The sequence below is a fragment of the Nematolebias whitei genome, chromosome 11 (genome assembly GCF_014905685.2).
Source record: "Nematolebias whitei isolate Nwh7 chromosome 11, NemWhi1, whole genome shotgun sequence".
NCBI classification, from domain to species: domain Eukaryota; kingdom Metazoa; phylum Chordata; class Actinopteri; order Cyprinodontiformes; family Rivulidae; genus Nematolebias; species Nematolebias whitei.
In genome coordinates, this window is record NC_056508.1 from 47,480,066 (window position 1) to 47,496,785 (window position 16,720).

The window sequence follows — 16,720 nt, forward strand, 5'->3', positions numbered from 1 at the left end:
AGCAGAGAAACGTGTAAAACCTGCAGGATGGTGGCCCTCCTGGACCACTGCTCGTGCTTTGGTCATTTCTTACCCGAGTGTTCTGTCTCTGCAGGGCGGTGGATGCCGGTTCCTGCGCTACGACTGCTCCATCCAGGCCCCCCGCCGAGGCTGGGCCCTCATGCACCCGGGCCGCCTCACCCACTACCACGAAGGCCTGCCGACCACGGCCGGGGTCCGCTACATCGCAGTGTCCTTCGTGGATCCTTGAACGCTGTCCTGAAACATGGAGGTGTTCTGAACCAAAGAGGAAACGCGTCTGTCTCTGTTCTGTCGGCCGAAGCGTCACACTGGGTCTTCATCAACTGTGCTTTATTATATTTTACTGACAAATCAGGAGGACTTTATCCAAACGTCAGTTCTGGTCCAGAAACGTTTCCTAAATTGACAAAGAACATTTCCTCCAAAATGAAAGAAGTCGGTCTTTACAGAAGTTCTTAGCCGTTAAAACGTGTTTTAGTAAATTGGAGAAGTTGGAGCTGGGACTGGGTCCAGTTAACGAGCTAACGAGCTGCAGAACACTCAACAGAAACTCAGCGCATCCATTTCAAGATCCTCCTCACATTCAAAGCCCTTCATAATGTGGCCCCTCCATACCCGACCCACCCACTCCGTCACTACACTCGGTCCCTCCGAGGCCTCCTCTCCCCCTGTAGGACCAAGCTGCGAGCCTGGGGAGGCGGAGCCTTCTCCATCTCTGCCCCGACAGCTTCGTGTCTCCCATCTCCACTTTTAAGAAAGAACTCAAAACCCACCTGTTTAAAGTTGCTTTTAATGTTTAAATTTGCCCTTTTTTAAATGTTTTACAGTTTTTATGTGCTATGCATTGTTGATTTTATTCATTTTTTAACTCATGTAAAGCGTCTTTTATTGTTTAGAAAAGCGCTATACAAATAAAATATATTATTATTATTTATTATTACAGTCGGACTCGTTTTAATAATTTCCCTGCTGCTGTTCGAACTCGTTAACTGGACCTCAGGACGTCATTCCCAGCTCCTCCAACTTTTGACATATTAAAATGTTTTAACCGAGCAGGTGCATCATGGGAAATGTATGCTATGACTTGAGAGTTGTAATCATGGATTTCTCCAAAGCTTTTTCCTCTTGGTGCCATTTTTTTAGCGTTTTGGTCTAAACTTTTTCTTCCCGTTCAGCCTCCGCTGCAGCCTTCACACTAAAACCTGATCCTGAAGTATCGGTTCTGTTTGGAGCACGTGGATCAGAGGTCACCTCTCAGGAGGCCGTCAACGTTTGGTTTCCTTCTAGATTTAACTGTTAATAAAACGTTTGAAGGTGTAAAATTTTAGAATCACTCATTTGTCCTGTATCTGAAGAGACGTCGAACTGAGACAGTTTTATGTGTTGAATAAAATCCAGACTTCCTGGTTTCATTTTCTTGAAGATTTGTTTCCTTCCAGCAGGATGTTCCTGAAGCAGCAGGATGGACCTCAACCAGCAGGATGTTCTTGAAGCAGCAGGATGTTCCTGAAGCAGCAGGATGGTCCTCAACCAGCAGGATGGTCCTCAACCAGCAGGATGGTCCTGAAGCAGCAGGATGGACCTCAACCAGCAGGATGGTCCTCAACCAGCAGGATGGACCTCAACCAGCAGGATGGACCTCAACCAGCAGGATGGTCCTCAAACCAGCAGGATGGACCTCAAGCAGCAGGATGGACCTCAAGCAACAGGATGTTCCTGAAGCAGCAGGATGGACCTCAAGCAGGAAACTAATCAAGTTTTGAACTGAACATTCTGGGAAAAGATCAAACAGCTGGAAGGCATCTTCAGGTGTTTTTTTTTTTTAACTATTCCAGAATCATATTTTCAAAATTTGTTACTTCTTGAATACAGATGTTGAAGTTTAGATTTCATTCTTATTAGCCAGACCTGGTCTGGTTCAAACCGAGCCGGTCTCAGGAGGCCTTATCCAAAATAACTAATGATTAAAGCTACAAAATAAAAACAGAAAATTAAAACCTGTGGAAGACCAGCGATCAGAGTCCAAACTAGAAACTTCTTGTTTCGAGAACAAAATCCAACCGGGCTGAGTCTGGTCCTGTGGACGGATTCTTCCTGAAACATTTCGTCTTTTATCCAAAAGACTTCTTCAGTCTGAGGAGCTGAAACAAACACGAGAACAACCTCTGGAAACATCAAGTTTTTTCAGTGTTTATTGGGGTAACAAACAAAAAATGATCAGTTTTAAACAAAAATGTATTAGTTTTAATGTCGGTCTATTTTTAATGCCATGAGATCGACGGATTGGCACCTTTACTCAGCACATCTGACACTTAGGGTCCAAATACAATCATTTAGAAGCTACAGCACCAAGTTAATTTCTTATCTGGCAACCTGACTGACATGAAAACTAGGCTGATGGTCCTCCATCACGTCAACAGCTGGATCTGGATGTCCACATCAAACTGGTTGATCCACCATGAGAAGGTGCTGTTCACAAGTTTCAGCAAAAACTGTCCAGAGGACCCAACTCTACGTTGCTACATTAATCTACCTGGATTACTGAGCATGGATCGGGATTAGATTAAATTAAAATTACAAACCGGATTCCAAAAAAGTTGGGACACTAAACAAATTGTGAATAAAAACTGAATGCAATGATGTGGAGATGGTAAATGTCAATATTTTATTTGTAATATAACATAGATGACAGATCAAAAGTTTAATCTGAGTAAATGTAACATTTTAAAGGAAAAATATGTTGATTCAAAATTTCAGTGTCAACAAATCCCAAAAAAGTTGGGACAAGTAGCAATAAGTGGCTGGAAAAAGGAAATTGAGCATATAACGAACAGCTGGAAGACCAATTAACACTAATTAGTTCAATTGACAACATGATTGGTATAAAAAGAGCTTCTCAGAGTGTCAGTGTCTCTCAGAAGCCAAGATGGTAAGAGGATCACCAATTCCACCATTGTTGCACAGAAAGATAGTGCAGCAATACCAGAACGGTGTTACCCAGCGTAAAATAGCAAAGACTTTTAAGTTATCATCATCAACCGTGCATAACATCATCAAAAGATTCAGAGAATCTGGAACAATCGCTGTGCGTAAGGGTCAAGGCTGTAAAACTCTACTGGATGCTCGTGATCTCCGGGCCCTTAAACGTCACTGCACCTCAAACAGGAATGCCACTGTCAAGGAAATAACAGAATGGGCTCAGGAATACTTCCAGAAAGCATTGTCAGTGAACACAATCCACCGTGCCATCCGCCGTTGCCAGCTGAAACTCTACAGTGCAAAGAGGAAGCCATTTCTAAGCAAGCTCCACAAGCTCAGACGTTTGCACTGGGCCAGGGGTCATTTAAAATGGAGTGTGGCAAAATGGAAGACTGTTCTGTGGTCAGATGAGTCACGATTTGAAGTTCTTTATGGAACACTGGGACGCCATGTCATCCGGACCAGAGAGGACAAGGATAGCCCAAGTTGTTATCAACGCTCCGTTCAGAAGCCTGCATCACTGATGGTATGGGGTTGCATGAGCGCTTGTGGCATGGGCAGCTTGCATGTCTGGAAAGGCACCATTAATGCAGAGAACTATGTTCAGGTTCTAGAACAACATGTGCTCCCATCTAGACGTCATCTCTTTCAGGGAAGACCCTGCATTTTTCAACACGATAATGCCAGACCACATTCTGCAGCAATCACAACATCATGGCTACGTAGGAGAAGGATCCGGGTACTGAAATGGCCAGCCTGCAGTCCAGATCTTTCACCTATAGAGAACTTTTGGTGCATCATAAAGAGGAAGGTGCGACAAAGAAGGCCCAAGACGATTGAACAGTTAGAGGCCTGTATTAGACATGAATGGGAGAGCATTCCTATTTCTAAACTGGAGAAACTGGTCTCCTCTGTCCCCAGACGTCTGTTGAGTGTTGGAAGAAGAAGGGGGGATGCCACACAGTGGGAAAAATGGACTTGTCCCAACTTTTTTGGAATCCGGTTTGTAGTTCATTTACTGAGAATATCTGAGAGTGCACGAGACCTCCGAATGTTTCGGTTCATTTAATATAAAAATAAATCCTAATTTAAAGCTTAATTTTCAATTAATGTTTTTGGATGTCTGCACCTCATCTGTACATTTTTATATTAAACTTTTTTGTCTCATTGAGAAACACGTCTGAGCTAAAATCCTGAGTTCTTTAAATTTTCACTGATTCAGTTAAAAACAAATGAAGCTGCTGAACGAGCACAAAGGTCCAAACTAAAACGTTGTTTCTTCGTTGTCACAATAAACCAAAATCTTAAGAAAATGTTTTAGAAAACTTTTATTGTGATGGGACCTCAGTGGAACACTAATAACAGGACTTCCTGTTCAGCTGGAGCAAACCATCGAACCGAGCCCGATGAGGAAGTGAAGGAGAAGATGGAGGTCAGAACATCACGAGCTCCAAGAGCTGCGTCACCGTTGGCTCCGTCAGTTCGGACCATAAACGGGTGAAGATCACCAGGACCCACCACCCTGGAGTCCACAGGAAGTGCAGCGGGGCCGAGGGTGGTGGTTACATATTCATGTTTTCATCTGGTGGTGAAGTCACATGAAGCGTTGTGGAGAGAAGAAGAACGTTGTGTAGAGAAGAAGAACGTTGTGGAGAGAAGAAGAACGTGGTGGAGAGAAGAAGAACGTTGTGGAGAGAAGAAGAACGTGGTGGAGAGAAGAACGTGGTGGAGAGAAGAAGAACGTGGTGGAGAGAAGAACGTTGTGGACAGAAGAAGAACGTTGAGGGAAACATTTCAAGTTAAATCCACCGAGACTTGTTTATTATCCAAGAGTTAAAAAGAATAAAAAGAAAAAACATAAAAAGTTAAAAAACGTTAAAAGTATCTTCAGTAGTGAAGTTTCGGCTCCGCCTACAGGCGGAAGCGTTCGGAGAAGTTGGGCGACTCGGGGACGGTCAGAGGCCGCTCGCTCTTCTTCACCACCACAGGTCGGTACTGCCGGATGGGCTGGGCCTTGTGGACCTGAGGACCAGAACAAGACCCGGTCAGAGCGCAGACAACTGACTGCTCCAGAATCAGACGTCCATTTGAGGCAGAAAAACCACAAACCGTCTAGAGGAGGGTGTGGCTTGTTGTGGGCGGAGCTACTTTAATACACCAACATTAATCTAATTTAACAACCGACCGTTGGTCCACAGAACAGACCCGGGACCAGCAGTCGGTGGGAGTTGGGTCACCTGTTCTTGGCGCAGCCTGGTGATCTCCTCCTTCTCCCTCTGCTCCTCCTCCTGCCTCTGATGCTCCTCCATTTGGGCCCTCAGAGCCTTCTTCTCGGCGTTCTGCTGCTCGTACTCCTGCCACTCCTTGGCGCGGCGCTCCGTGGCCAGCTCGAAGGGCTCCACCACTGCAGAAGAATTAATGTCTTCTCAGGACGGCCGGGGAGGACAAGACAACAAGGACAAGGTGAGACACGAGACGTCGAGGAGCGCCGCAGCCTCGGAGCAAAGCTGCGGCGCTCCTCATGACAGCTGATGTGTCGGCAGTGGAACCGCCAGATACAGAAGTCCCTCGTTTATCGCGGGGGAGCCGAACCCTGAAGCCTCGTGTTTAAACTTCACCCTCCTGCAATATTTAAACTACGTCTCTAAACTCAGCGCTCTACAAGAACACAGCCTGTCATGATCTCCGCCCCCTGCCACCTGCTGCCAGCGCTCTTGGCCACGCCCACTTCTCTGCAGCAGGTGCTAATTTAAGACCATTTTAAATAAAACTCGGTGCCGATCGTGCGACTCGTCCATCAGTCAGCCAGTTGTGCGTCATGTCCAATCTTATTCTGAAAAACTGCGAAAGAGCGAGGGACTACTGGACCCGGTGGTCCAGAACTCAGCTGCAGGAACAGAACGGAGACCAGCGCCCACCGACAGAACTGACAACAAACGATTGAAGTTCTGTTCGGTCTCATGAACCGGTCCGGTCCAGTCAGCTGATCAGAACAACGTAACGTTCAGCAGCCGGCGCCGACAGAACCAAGTGTCAGAAACTTTTAGAGGCTTTCATAATTTAAATGTGTGGAGACAGAGGTCCAATAAGAATGTGGGACCTGCAGATGGTTCTGTTGGTGTGAGGGAACAGACCCAACAGAACCTTGGTCCAGTCGCATGTCTGAATGTCTTCAGTCCGTTTTCAAACCTTTAGGAAGAATTTGGCGGTTCTGTGATTCAAAGCCCACCTCAGTTCAGAGTCCGATCTAATTTAACGAGAAGTTCTGTTTGACCCGTTTGGGTCAGACAGTTGGTCTTACCCAAGGTTTGTCGGCTCTCCTTCTGGGGTCGGAACGGTTCTTTGTGTGTGACCGTGTTGGACCGGGCTTTGAACACCGCCGCCTCCTCCAGGAGTTTCTGCTCCTTTTGGACCTGCGGGACAGAGTCCACGGGTCAGAACACAGACCCATCACTCTGAGCTGCCCTGACCAGAATCGATGCGGTACCATCTCCTCCCAGCGGCTGTTCTTCAGCGCTCCTCGCTCATCGATGAGGAGTTTGAACGGTTCTGGTTTGGTCGGGTCCAGCTTCTTCTTCTCGGGGAGGACCACGGTGCTGAAGTCCGGCAGCAGCTGGGCCTTGAACTGCGGCACCTGCAGAGGACAGAGGGTGAACATCTGGACACGGAGGCGGTGCTGGTTCTGGGTGAACGGAGCTGCACCTCCTCGTTCCTCAGCTCCTCCAGCTTCTTCTCCTTCAGAGCTCGGCGTTCCTTCTCCCTCTGCTCGAAGCTGAAGGGGCAGACCTCGATCTGGTGGTCCTCTGGGAGCCGCGGCTGGAAGGTGAGGCCGAAGTGAGGAACGGGCTGAACTTTGACCGGCGGGGGCGGCAGAACCTGGACACACCAAGAACAACACTCCTGAAGGAACTGACGGATGTTTTAGAAACATCTGACAGAACTTAGTGTTCGCTCTCGCCGACACTTCAACTTCAGCTCAACGTGAAAAAAAAAAAAAGAGTTGATTTTAAACTATGGCGGCCATCTTGGATTCGGTCTGTTCGGGATCGTTCTCGGCTACAAGTTCAACGCATTTCAGCTGAAGAGCTCAACAAACAGACGAGTAATATCCATTTGAAATTAGCTTTGGCGGCCATCTTGCACGTTTAGATTTGAATTCAGAACGTGTCGCCGTCAGATGCCGCTGTAACAAATCGCAGCTCATCTTTTAAACTAGCCGAGCCATCATCGTTACCTCTTTAGCTAAGGCGGCCATCTTGGCTTTAATTTGCATCAGCACAATAACTCTGAGCAACAATCGTATTAAGTTTCAGCTCAATACCTCAAAGAACGACCGAGTCAGTCAATTTTGAGTTTTCTGTGGCAGCCATCTTGAACCAAAATGGCTCCAAAAGTTGATCAGTTTTGTTCAGGGACCCCTCCCCTCAGGTCATGTGACCTCAACGTGGCAGGTAGAGGCTGTGAAGAGTTGTCAGTGTTTTTCCATGAGAAGGCGTCTTTGTAAATTACGTCGTCATGGTAACTGGAAACATCAATAAAAGTAACGGCACACGAGCCGGTTGTTTTCATGCAACATTGGGGGGGGGGGCACACACTGCGGTTCGGGCCACATCAAGACCCTTGTCAGGTGGATAAAGATGGGTGCTGCCTTCAGGCTGTCCCTAAAAACAGACGAGGACCAAACTGGACCAGGAGGAACCTCTCACCTCCTCAACCTTCCGCTCTGGTCGGATCCTCCTCTTGAGGGCAAACGCCGGAGACTCCGGTACTGTCGGTAAAGGAACCTTCTTCTCAGGTAGTCCCTGCCAGCAGGAGGAGACGTTAAAGCTCCAACACCTGTAAAGGTCAGTCAGTCTGCTTCCTGTTGGGGACACTCACCACCACCCCCTCCAGGACCTTCAGGGGCAGAGGGTTCGCTCTGAAGCTGTGGGGCTTCTCCTCGACCTCCTGGGGCTTCTTGGACACGTGTCTGTCCTGAAGACGTTTCTCTATTTCCAGCTCGAACCCTTGAGGGACGGTGGGCCCCTTCACCGCCGGCTTCTTGAGCTCCTCTGCACCCTCCAGGATCTTCCTGTTGAGCTCCAGAGCCTTGATCTTGCACCTGAACACAACACGAGCGCTTCAAGCAACCACCTGGAAAGTGACAACCGTGACGCTCGCCGAGTCTCACTTCTGAAGCTGCTCCAGCTCCTCGGCCTCCAGCTCGCTGCTGCTCTTCAGGGCGGCAGGTCTGCTCCTCTGACGGGTCTTCAGGCACGGAGACTGGGGCTGCGTGAGCTTCAGGTGGGGGCCTTTGACCGGAGACGGTCCTGACAGAGGAAGACGTTTTAAACATCAGCAGATGTGCAGAGGAAACAGCTAAACACCTCCAGCCCCACCTCTCTCCTGGTCTCTGCGGCTGGGCCGGTGGTACCGGGTGGGGGTCCTGTTCTGGAACTGTTCAATCCTCTGAGCCATGGGAACATAGTCCTCGGGCTCCTCCTCCTTCTTGTTGTGACCCACTGAGAAGCTGAACGGTTTGGGAACCGTGGCTCCTTTTCGAGCTTTCACCTAAAAAACAAACAAAAACAAAGTCGTGTTCTTGGACCAGACGAACGGTTCAGGAAGTCTTCTGCTCAACCTGGACCAGGACGGTTCTTACAGGGGAGGAGGGTTTTCTGAGCTGCTGAACGAAGTCGGTTTCTTTGCACGGCGCGTCTGAAGAAGTGGAAGCTTTGATCCTGGAGTCCGTGTGGAAGTGGAAGTCTTTGGGCACCGTCGTGGACAGGACGGCCTTCTTTGGTGGAGGACCTGGAACAGAAACATTTCACAAGTCCAGAACGGTTCAGATCAAAGTGTTCATGGTGTTTCATGGATCAAGTCTTCGCTCACCGCCGGCCAGAGCAGCCCTGAGGCTGGCCTCGTTCCTCCTGCGGTGCAGAGCCACCTCCTTCTGGAGGTTTCTGATCCGCTCCAACTCCAGCTGCTCGGAGGAGTTCGGCCTGCTCACAGAAATGATCAGCATCAAAAAACAAGAAATCCAACTCTCTTCTCCAGGTTCATAAATGATACGAGACGTTCCGTCACCGAGGCCTCCGACCCAGTGGATCCTTTCAGATTTAAATTTGTGCCAAGAAAACCAAACTGATGTGGTTCGGTCATGGAGGAGGAACCAGACCCACCTCGGTGGACTTCACTGTAAACTGACATTTCAGAAGAGCTTATACATTTAACAGTTTATAAATATTTGTGAACTTGGATTGATGGCGCTCCGTCCTTCTCACATCGTGTTAATGTTTAAGTCTAAGGTTAAAGTTCTGGTACCTGGTTCTCCAGGTAGAAACTGATCTTCTGGCTGCAAAACGCACCACTGATTAAAAACTAAAAATAATTCTAACAACGTATTTTTCGCCCTACAAGTTGCAGATTTTTGCATAATCTGCATGCCCTGCGACGTGTTTATGGATTTTTCTACATTTATGAACCAGTTTTTGTCTGAAATGACCGTTTGTTCATTCTGACTGAAAATACTGAACACTATTATTTTCAGTCGTTAGATGGTACTAGAGGTGTATGGCATGCCGTTGTGTCATGCAATATGCAAAAGTGGCTATTAATGACACAATCAGCTTGCCATAGAGCCACCTTCATTCGTGTTAATCTTGTTAAATTCTTGTTAAAGTTCTCCCGTGCACGCTCCTGCAGCCGCCATCTGGCAGCCCATTGATTTTTGGCACAACTTCGGCCCACAGGTAGTCGGCGGTGATGCAATGCATTTATGGATTTTTCCACTTTATTAGACATGTTTGGACTCGTGACGTGTACGGTGGAAAACACTGTAATTTACAGACACTTGTGAGGTTGTCCTTCGTAAGCTGGACACAACTCATCACTATTGGCTTTGCTCTAGATGCTCCTTGTAGAACATCACGGTCACCTCCACTCTTGTTCAATGGCTTCTCTACTCGTCGTGAAATTCCTTGGTTCACCCTCATTTATAAGACGTCGCTCGTTATTCAACTCGTCTACTGCAACTAGCACCGGTTTACAAGTAGAACAGCTGATCCTCTCAGTGTTTGTGGTTAACAAGTAAAGACCAAGTCTGGTTCTGCTGCTCCATGTGACTGGAACCTGCTCCAACAAACTTTGGCTCTGACCTCAGTTTCTAGTTTTAAAAATTGTTTTAAAGCCATTTTTAAAGATACTTGCTGATAAAGATACTAATGTCATTTATGAACCGTTAATGTAATTAGATTTCCTTTTTTGTTATCGACTCCTGTATTTGATTCTGTTTCTCTTGACCCTACAAGAACCCGTTGGTGCAGTCAGGCCGGCTCTGAACAAGAATCTGCTCTTCGTGTTAATGCCGGTTAAATAAAGATGAAAAATGTTTGATTTGAAGGAGGACTGTGGGGGGTGGGGGCTTCATTTATTAACTTTCATACAAAACGTGGAACTCTGAAGTGTTCTTTGCTCAGATTCAGGTGGAAGTTTGAAAAACAAACCGTTTGTTAATAAAATGTAAATGGTTTCCTGCCAACAACTGAATCGACACCGGACTAATTTTAACTCTTTCAACCCTCCAGAGTAAAAAACGCAGCAGCAGAGTCACGGAACAGAACTGAAGCAGCACTGGTCAAAACTCACTCTGTGTTTTTGCTGCTGGAATGGACTTCACGGGTCTTTAGGGCCACCTTGGGCTTCAGCCGCTTGCTCCTACGGAAACTGGACTGGGAGCTCAGAGGAACCGGGTCCCTACAGCAGACAGGGATGTTAAGACAACCAGCAGCCAAAACATGATTCTTGTTGATTTTCACGTTGGATGAAGAGCACGGGACGTGCCGACTTACTCTTTTTGTTTCTTAGAGGGAAGTGGAATTGGATTGCTGTCCATCTCTTTACGCTTCGAAACCCTGAAAAGAATCCGACGGATCAGACCCAGATCTTAAAGTCCGGTCCTCCATTTTTCAATAAGAGCTGCGGCTCGTACCTGCGTGGCTGGGCAGGGTTCTTGTCAGCAGTCCTCTTTGGTCGGCCCACTCCCTGAGGTTCACCTCCCCACGACGTGATGATGTTGGAAGATGTGGTGGAAACATTCTCACCTGAAACAGCCCAGACACATTGGAATGAAAATAAAGTAGACGTTTCAAAGATTCTCAGTAAAGAGCGACTACAGGAGTTCCCACCTTTATCACCTTGCTGTGGTTTAGCAGGAGTGACGAGGTGAGGATCTGCCCCCTCGGTGCGTTGGTCTGAGTAAAGGAATCAAAACTTTATTTAGTTGGTTTAAAACTTTTAGTTTCAGGTTTCTTTAAATCTAATGGTTTCAGATTTTAGAGGACGTGCAGCAAATTATTCTGGAACCTTTAATCTCATTTTGGTCAAAAGTAAAAACTTTTAGTTGTGCACCATTTTTCTAGAGTTAACGAGAAAAGCTTTTTATCATATTCAAACCTCCGTCCCAAACTAAACCTGTTCTCGTCTGTGAGTTTGTGCTTTTATCTGTTAGTAAAATTTATCATGAACACTAATTAGGTAGCAAAGTTGTCAACATGTTCTCCGAGTACTAAAACATCTCAGGAGGTCTTACAATCCAAATCATTTACTTTTTATTTAAACTTTATTTAAACAGGAAGTCTCATCGAGTCACAACGACTCATTTTCAAGAGACGCGTTTTAGACAGACAACGTATAAAAGTACAATTTACAACAAAAATAAAAGTACATCTAGTGCTATAAACAACAAAAGCAAGGTGCCATATAAAAAAAACCCTAGATAAAATACTAAAACAGTTTCCTCAGGGATCAATGAAGTTCTGTCTTATGTTAAAACATATTTGTTAAGATTCTTCTTGACCCCTTAAAGAAATCAAGGTGTGCAGCTTCAGACCTTGTTGCAAAGTGTTCCAGGAGCAGAGCAGGAGAAGACCTTTCTGTCGAGTTCAGTTTGCACTGAGGGGACCCTGCAGGTAATGATGGCCTGAGAGCGCACGCTGTAACTGCACTGACGACGTGACAGAATGACAAACATGCTCTAAATGTGTCAAACACTGGTGAGCCAATCCTAATTAAAATCGCCTACATTAACAATTCCTTTGAGGCGTAAATAAGATAAAAGCTGAATTAAGTAATTTTTGGGCGGCTGAGGGGTAAGATCAGTCGTCCTCCAACGCAAAAGTTGGGGGTTCAATTTCCACAAGCTGTCACATGCTGAAGTGTCCCTGAGCAAGACACTGAACCCCTCATTAGCCATGTTTACAGTATACGTGCAAAATTCTTTGATCAGACTGAATTGTATTCGGATTAAATAATCCAAATGTATCGTTTACATGCAGCAGGCTTTTATTCTGAATAGAAGTACTGACATGCGCAGAGTGGTAAACTTTCCTAAAAAAAAAAATATGCAGATTAAGTGTTTACATGCACACCGTTCGGATTATGAATCAGCATAAACCACCCCTCTCATTCAGATTACAAATTCATTCGGATCGAGCTGAATCAGCTCAAAATAATCCAAATGGAGCGTTTACATGACACGTTTTTATTCTGAATGTCCATTTAATCCGATTACTTATGGCCACGTAAACATAGCTAGTGCCTCTGATGCGTGTCCCATCGGTGCACGAATGTGAAACTCAGATTATTCTTTGTTTAGGTATAGTGGAGTGCTGTATGACTGAGGGCAGATTGTGTTGTAAAGCACTTTTTAAGGACAATAGGGTTTCAGATGTGGCGGGGCTGGGGGGGGGGGTCTGTATCAACCAACAACTGGAAACTTTAGTGCCAAGACTTCAAACTGCTTAGGAGTTGATTTAGCAAAGAAAAAGAGCAAAAAATGTTTTTTATTGCCTGCAGACAAAACTAAATAGTGATAAAGACGTTACACAACTCGTAACTGTAATCACTGCTTGTGTTTCAGACTTAAAGTCGACCTCAGCGAACACAAAAATGACACGTTTGACCCAAGTTGACCCCAACTGTGAGGAAACGCTCGCACACAAAGTACATGTTGGCAACAACCACAAAATTTTAGCTGTGAAATTGTGTTTTAATGGTCAGTTGGATGTGGCAGCCATCTTGAATTCAGATGGCTGCCACAGTCCTTCAGTCACAGACGCGCACACAAACATATATTCCAAAATTTAAATCCCTGCAGAGGTTCCTGGGATGTTTCGCTAACAGACAAACAGGACTGACTCCAGCGTTTAATCCTGAAGAATAAAAGTCCTTAATCTGATGATGGCGGGAGACAACAGTGATTCATGAAATTAAAAATCATCCTTTAGCCATCTGCTTGCAGTTTTCAGCTTCTTTGTGCTAAAATATGTCTGGTAATGATCATTTCTCCTCCTTAGATATAGCAGATTAAACAGTTTCTGCAACTAGTCAATGACAAAATGTGCAAATGAAGCATTTCTGCAAACAAAGACTCAGAAAGACCCCCCTAAGCTGTGGGGACTGATCCTGGCCCTCAGGTTTGAGATGTCCATTCAATTTAAACTCATTTGAATCGCTTCTCTTTCACAAATCTAAATTTAATGACAGGGCTCAGCCAAGCGTCATCAGACGTAAAAAGACGTCACTTCCTGTATGAAAACGCGTCTTTTCCTTAAATAAATTAGATGTTTTTCTTAAGTTTATCTCGGTTTAACAATCAGTGAGAGGTGAATGAGGGGAAAACAAACCTGCACAGCCTCGGATTAAGGTCGTTTAATTGAAACCTGTCAAAGGGACTTACCAAACCATTTATCGTCCGTTTCTGCGTTCACCAGCTCCATAAAATCTGCGACGTGGGTCGGAGCGTCGAAGTCGTAACGCTGTGAAGCTTCCGCCATGACCACCGGCTCCCTAATGCTTCTCCGAGTTACCTGAAAGGTAAATTTGATAGCGTATGAGAAACGGTGCAGGTTTACAGGAGAGCAACCCTCAGATCGAGCATCGAAGAAAACAACGGCTGAGCTAACGTTAGCATCTCTATCCGCGTTCGAAAACAAGAAATAAATCCCCCAAAGTGACCGCGAAAATGAGACCAACGGACATGTACTACTCCCGCTGGTAACGCGTAAAAAAATGTTCATACTCAAAGGTTTACTTGTCGAAAAATACAAACAATTAGATGAGACATACCGCAGGCGTCCTGTCTGACGGACACAGTGAAAAATACTAAACCGTCGCGCGGAGCCAAACATTTCCGTTCAAATCGCCTCTCTTTTAAAACAGCCAATGGACATCAAGCTTCACGCCTATTGGCTAAAGAACACCACGTGATACTTACCGAACTGCGCATGTGTAAAAAAAAAGAAAACTTAGGCTCGGCTTTTAAAAGTGAATTATTATAATACTGTAATATAATAATTATTAATTATATATAAACTTTGATACCTTGGATTCATTATTACATATGAGCACCAGTGATCCAAAATGGAAGAAGCGGGTAAAGCTGATGGATGGATGAACTTAACAGCCCTTACATACAACACACCTTCAGACGTTAACACTTTTTATAAAGCTGTTTTATAAAATACTGAATATAATGTGCTGATGCATGATCAATAATCTAGGTTGAAAAATTTAGCAAAGTTAAGTCAGGTCCTCTGGACAGATTCCTGTTTCTTGAAACGTTTCGTCTTTTTATCAAAAAGACTTAGTCTGAGATAATGCAAAAAGCTCAGTCTTATAAATAGAGCCTTATCATACCTGAGCATCTTATGAATACATTTTCAGTCTTTCTCCCTCCTTAGATGCATTAATCTGTCCTCCAGCTGTAATGTTAAAAACCTTGGTGTTACTTTTGATCAGGACATGTCTTTTATCCTCCACATTAAAAACGTTACTAGAACCTCCTTCTTCCACCTGCGTAATATCACTAACATTAGAAACATCTGATCTAAACATGATGCAGAAAAACTGGTCCATGCATTTGTCACGTCTAGACTGGACTATTGCAATGGTTTATTATCTGGGTGTCCAAATACTTCTTTAAAACGTCTTCAGTTGATCCAAAATGCTGCTGCCAGAGTCTTAACTGGAGTTACTGGGAGAGATCATCTCTCTCCAGTTTTAGCTTCTCTCCATTGGCTCCCTGTCAAATCCAGAATAGAATTCAAAATCTTACTTCTAACCTACGAAGCCCTCAACAACCTAGCTCCATCTTATATTACAGATCTTATTGTTCCATATTTTACTAACAGAGCACTTCACTCTCAGACTGGAGGATGGATTGGAGACCTGTCCAGGTGTCCCTGTGAAGGACTTGAGACATGTCCATGTGTCCCTGTGATGGACTGGAGACATGTCCAGCAGTGGTGGGATGTAACTAAGTACAAATACTTTGTTACTGTACTTAAGTACATTTTTCATGTATCTGTACTTTACTTAAGTAGAGTTAAATGTGGGTACTTCATACTTTTACTTCACTACATTTTACATCAAGTATCTGTACTTTTTACTACACTACATTTCTATAACGCGCTGCATTACAAGTTACATTCATGTTGCTGCTTTTTGATTTATTTGTTACTTTGAAAGTAACCGATGGTGAGAGGAGCTGGTCCATTGAATCACTGTAAAGAGGGCAGGTAACGTTAGACCCGCCTTCAAGAAGAGCTGGGCCAATGACATGAAATCTAGTATACATGTCACTGAGCTGGGTGCACCTGCAGCACCTCTACACCCAAAATGTATTCCACCGCAAGAGAGTCACCCAGAAGATACACACCACCCATGTCATTGAAAGACTGCTCAGTACAACAGGACAGATTCTCTCTCCCATAAGAACCAGACTGGACTCAAAAATCTTTGAAAACCAACTTCTTCTGAACTTGAACAAGAAATTCTTGCTGCAACATTAAAATGTGTCACTTCATGGATGTTAGGAGACGAGAGATGTCTCCAAATGTCTCGACACTCAGGTCCAAGTTTTAAAAATGGTGTCAGGAAGTTAAAATATTGTTCAATATTGACCCATTACAAGGTTGAATAGACATATTTAACTGGAGTTGATGACAAACTGGAGTTGAAATGATCAGAGCCTGTTCCTTTGTTAGTTGTGTCTAATGCTCCTTTTGTTCAGGCAGACAGCTTTTACTTAAATGTGTTTACTGCAGTTAAAATGACACATTGGTTTTGCTTTGTGTTAAATAAAAACTTTCAAAGGTATAATCATTCCTCTTTTTATTTTGATGAATGACATTTAACTCTGCAGGTCATCCCTGAAATTCTGACACAGAATCACGTGTCCAAGTGTGAACTGTGTCACAGAGTAAACACAATAAAAACATGTATTATCTGCAGCATCGTTCATTAAAATGGCTCAACACTATTAATGTATTACAGAAAATATACATATGGTACGCAGACTTAAAGATATGTAGACCAATGCATTATGTAATACATTCAGGAAGTACTTTTACTTTTAATACTTTAAGTATTTTAAAAGCAAGTACTTATTTACTTTTACTTAAGTAAAAAATGTTAATGTGGTACTTCTACTTTTACTAGAGTACATTTTTGTCTGTTTATTTGTACTTTTACTTAAGTACAGTGTTTGAGTACTTTCTCCCTGGTGTCCAGGATGTCCTGTGATGGACTGGAGACATGTCCAGGTGTTACCCACCTCTCGCACAGTGACTGCTGGTCTGGATATTGGCACCAGTGACCCCCATGACCTAAAAAGGAAAATGTGGGTAAAGATAATGGATGGATGGATGGATGGATGGATGGATGGATGGATGGATGGATG

The 16,720-nt window shown here is 44.7% G+C and overlaps 2 protein-coding genes across 2 annotated transcripts in view; one reads left to right on the forward strand and one right to left on the reverse strand.

Moving 5' to 3' along the window:
- The window catches only part of LOC119417363 (procollagen-lysine,2-oxoglutarate 5-dioxygenase 1), a gene marked incomplete at its 5' end in the record, with an annotated part of 8,466 nt that extends 8,216 nt beyond the window's left edge, over nt 1–250 (forward strand). Inside the window, 1 exon segment of the mRNA XM_037684567.1 lies at nt 95–250. Coding sequence (XP_037540495.1) covers nt 95–250 — 156 coding nt within the window.
- A 4,639-nt stretch (nt 251–4,889) lies between these two features.
- LOC119417364 (targeting protein for Xklp2-B) lies at nt 4,890–14,162 on the reverse strand. Its single transcript, XM_037684568.1, has 17 exons — nt 14,107–14,162; nt 13,718–13,847; nt 11,175–11,231; nt 10,970–11,081; nt 10,830–10,892; nt 10,627–10,734; nt 8,872–8,981; nt 8,642–8,790; nt 8,379–8,550; nt 8,171–8,309; nt 7,879–8,101; nt 7,707–7,802; nt 6,703–6,876; nt 6,488–6,634; nt 6,302–6,413; nt 5,238–5,422; nt 4,890–5,022 (listed from the first exon to the last, which is right to left on the reverse strand). The coding sequence occupies exons 2-17, from the start codon at nt 13,812–13,814 to the stop codon at nt 4,912–4,914; spliced, it is 2,055 nt and encodes a 684-aa protein (XP_037540496.1). The 5' UTR covers nt 13,815–13,847; nt 14,107–14,162; the 3' UTR covers nt 4,890–4,911.
- Between the last annotated feature and the right edge of the window lie 2,558 nt (nt 14,163–16,720).

What these genes read in the sequence shown, in the direction of transcription:
- LOC119417364 (XM_037684568.1), bottom strand. Translation starts at nt 13,814, where the DNA reads ATGGCGGAAGCTTCACAGCGTTACGACTTCGACGCTCCGACCCACGTC. An exon ending in GAGCTGGAGCAGCTTCAGAA is followed by an intron (nt 8,102 to 8,170) that starts GTGAGACTCGGC and finishes TGTTGTGTTCAG; the next exon opens with GTGCAAGATCAAGGCTCTGG. An exon ending in CAGAGCGGAAGGTTGAGGAG is followed by an intron (nt 6,877 to 7,706) that starts GTGAGAGGTTCC and finishes TGGTGTGTCCAG; the next exon opens with GTTCTGCCGCCCCCGCCGGT.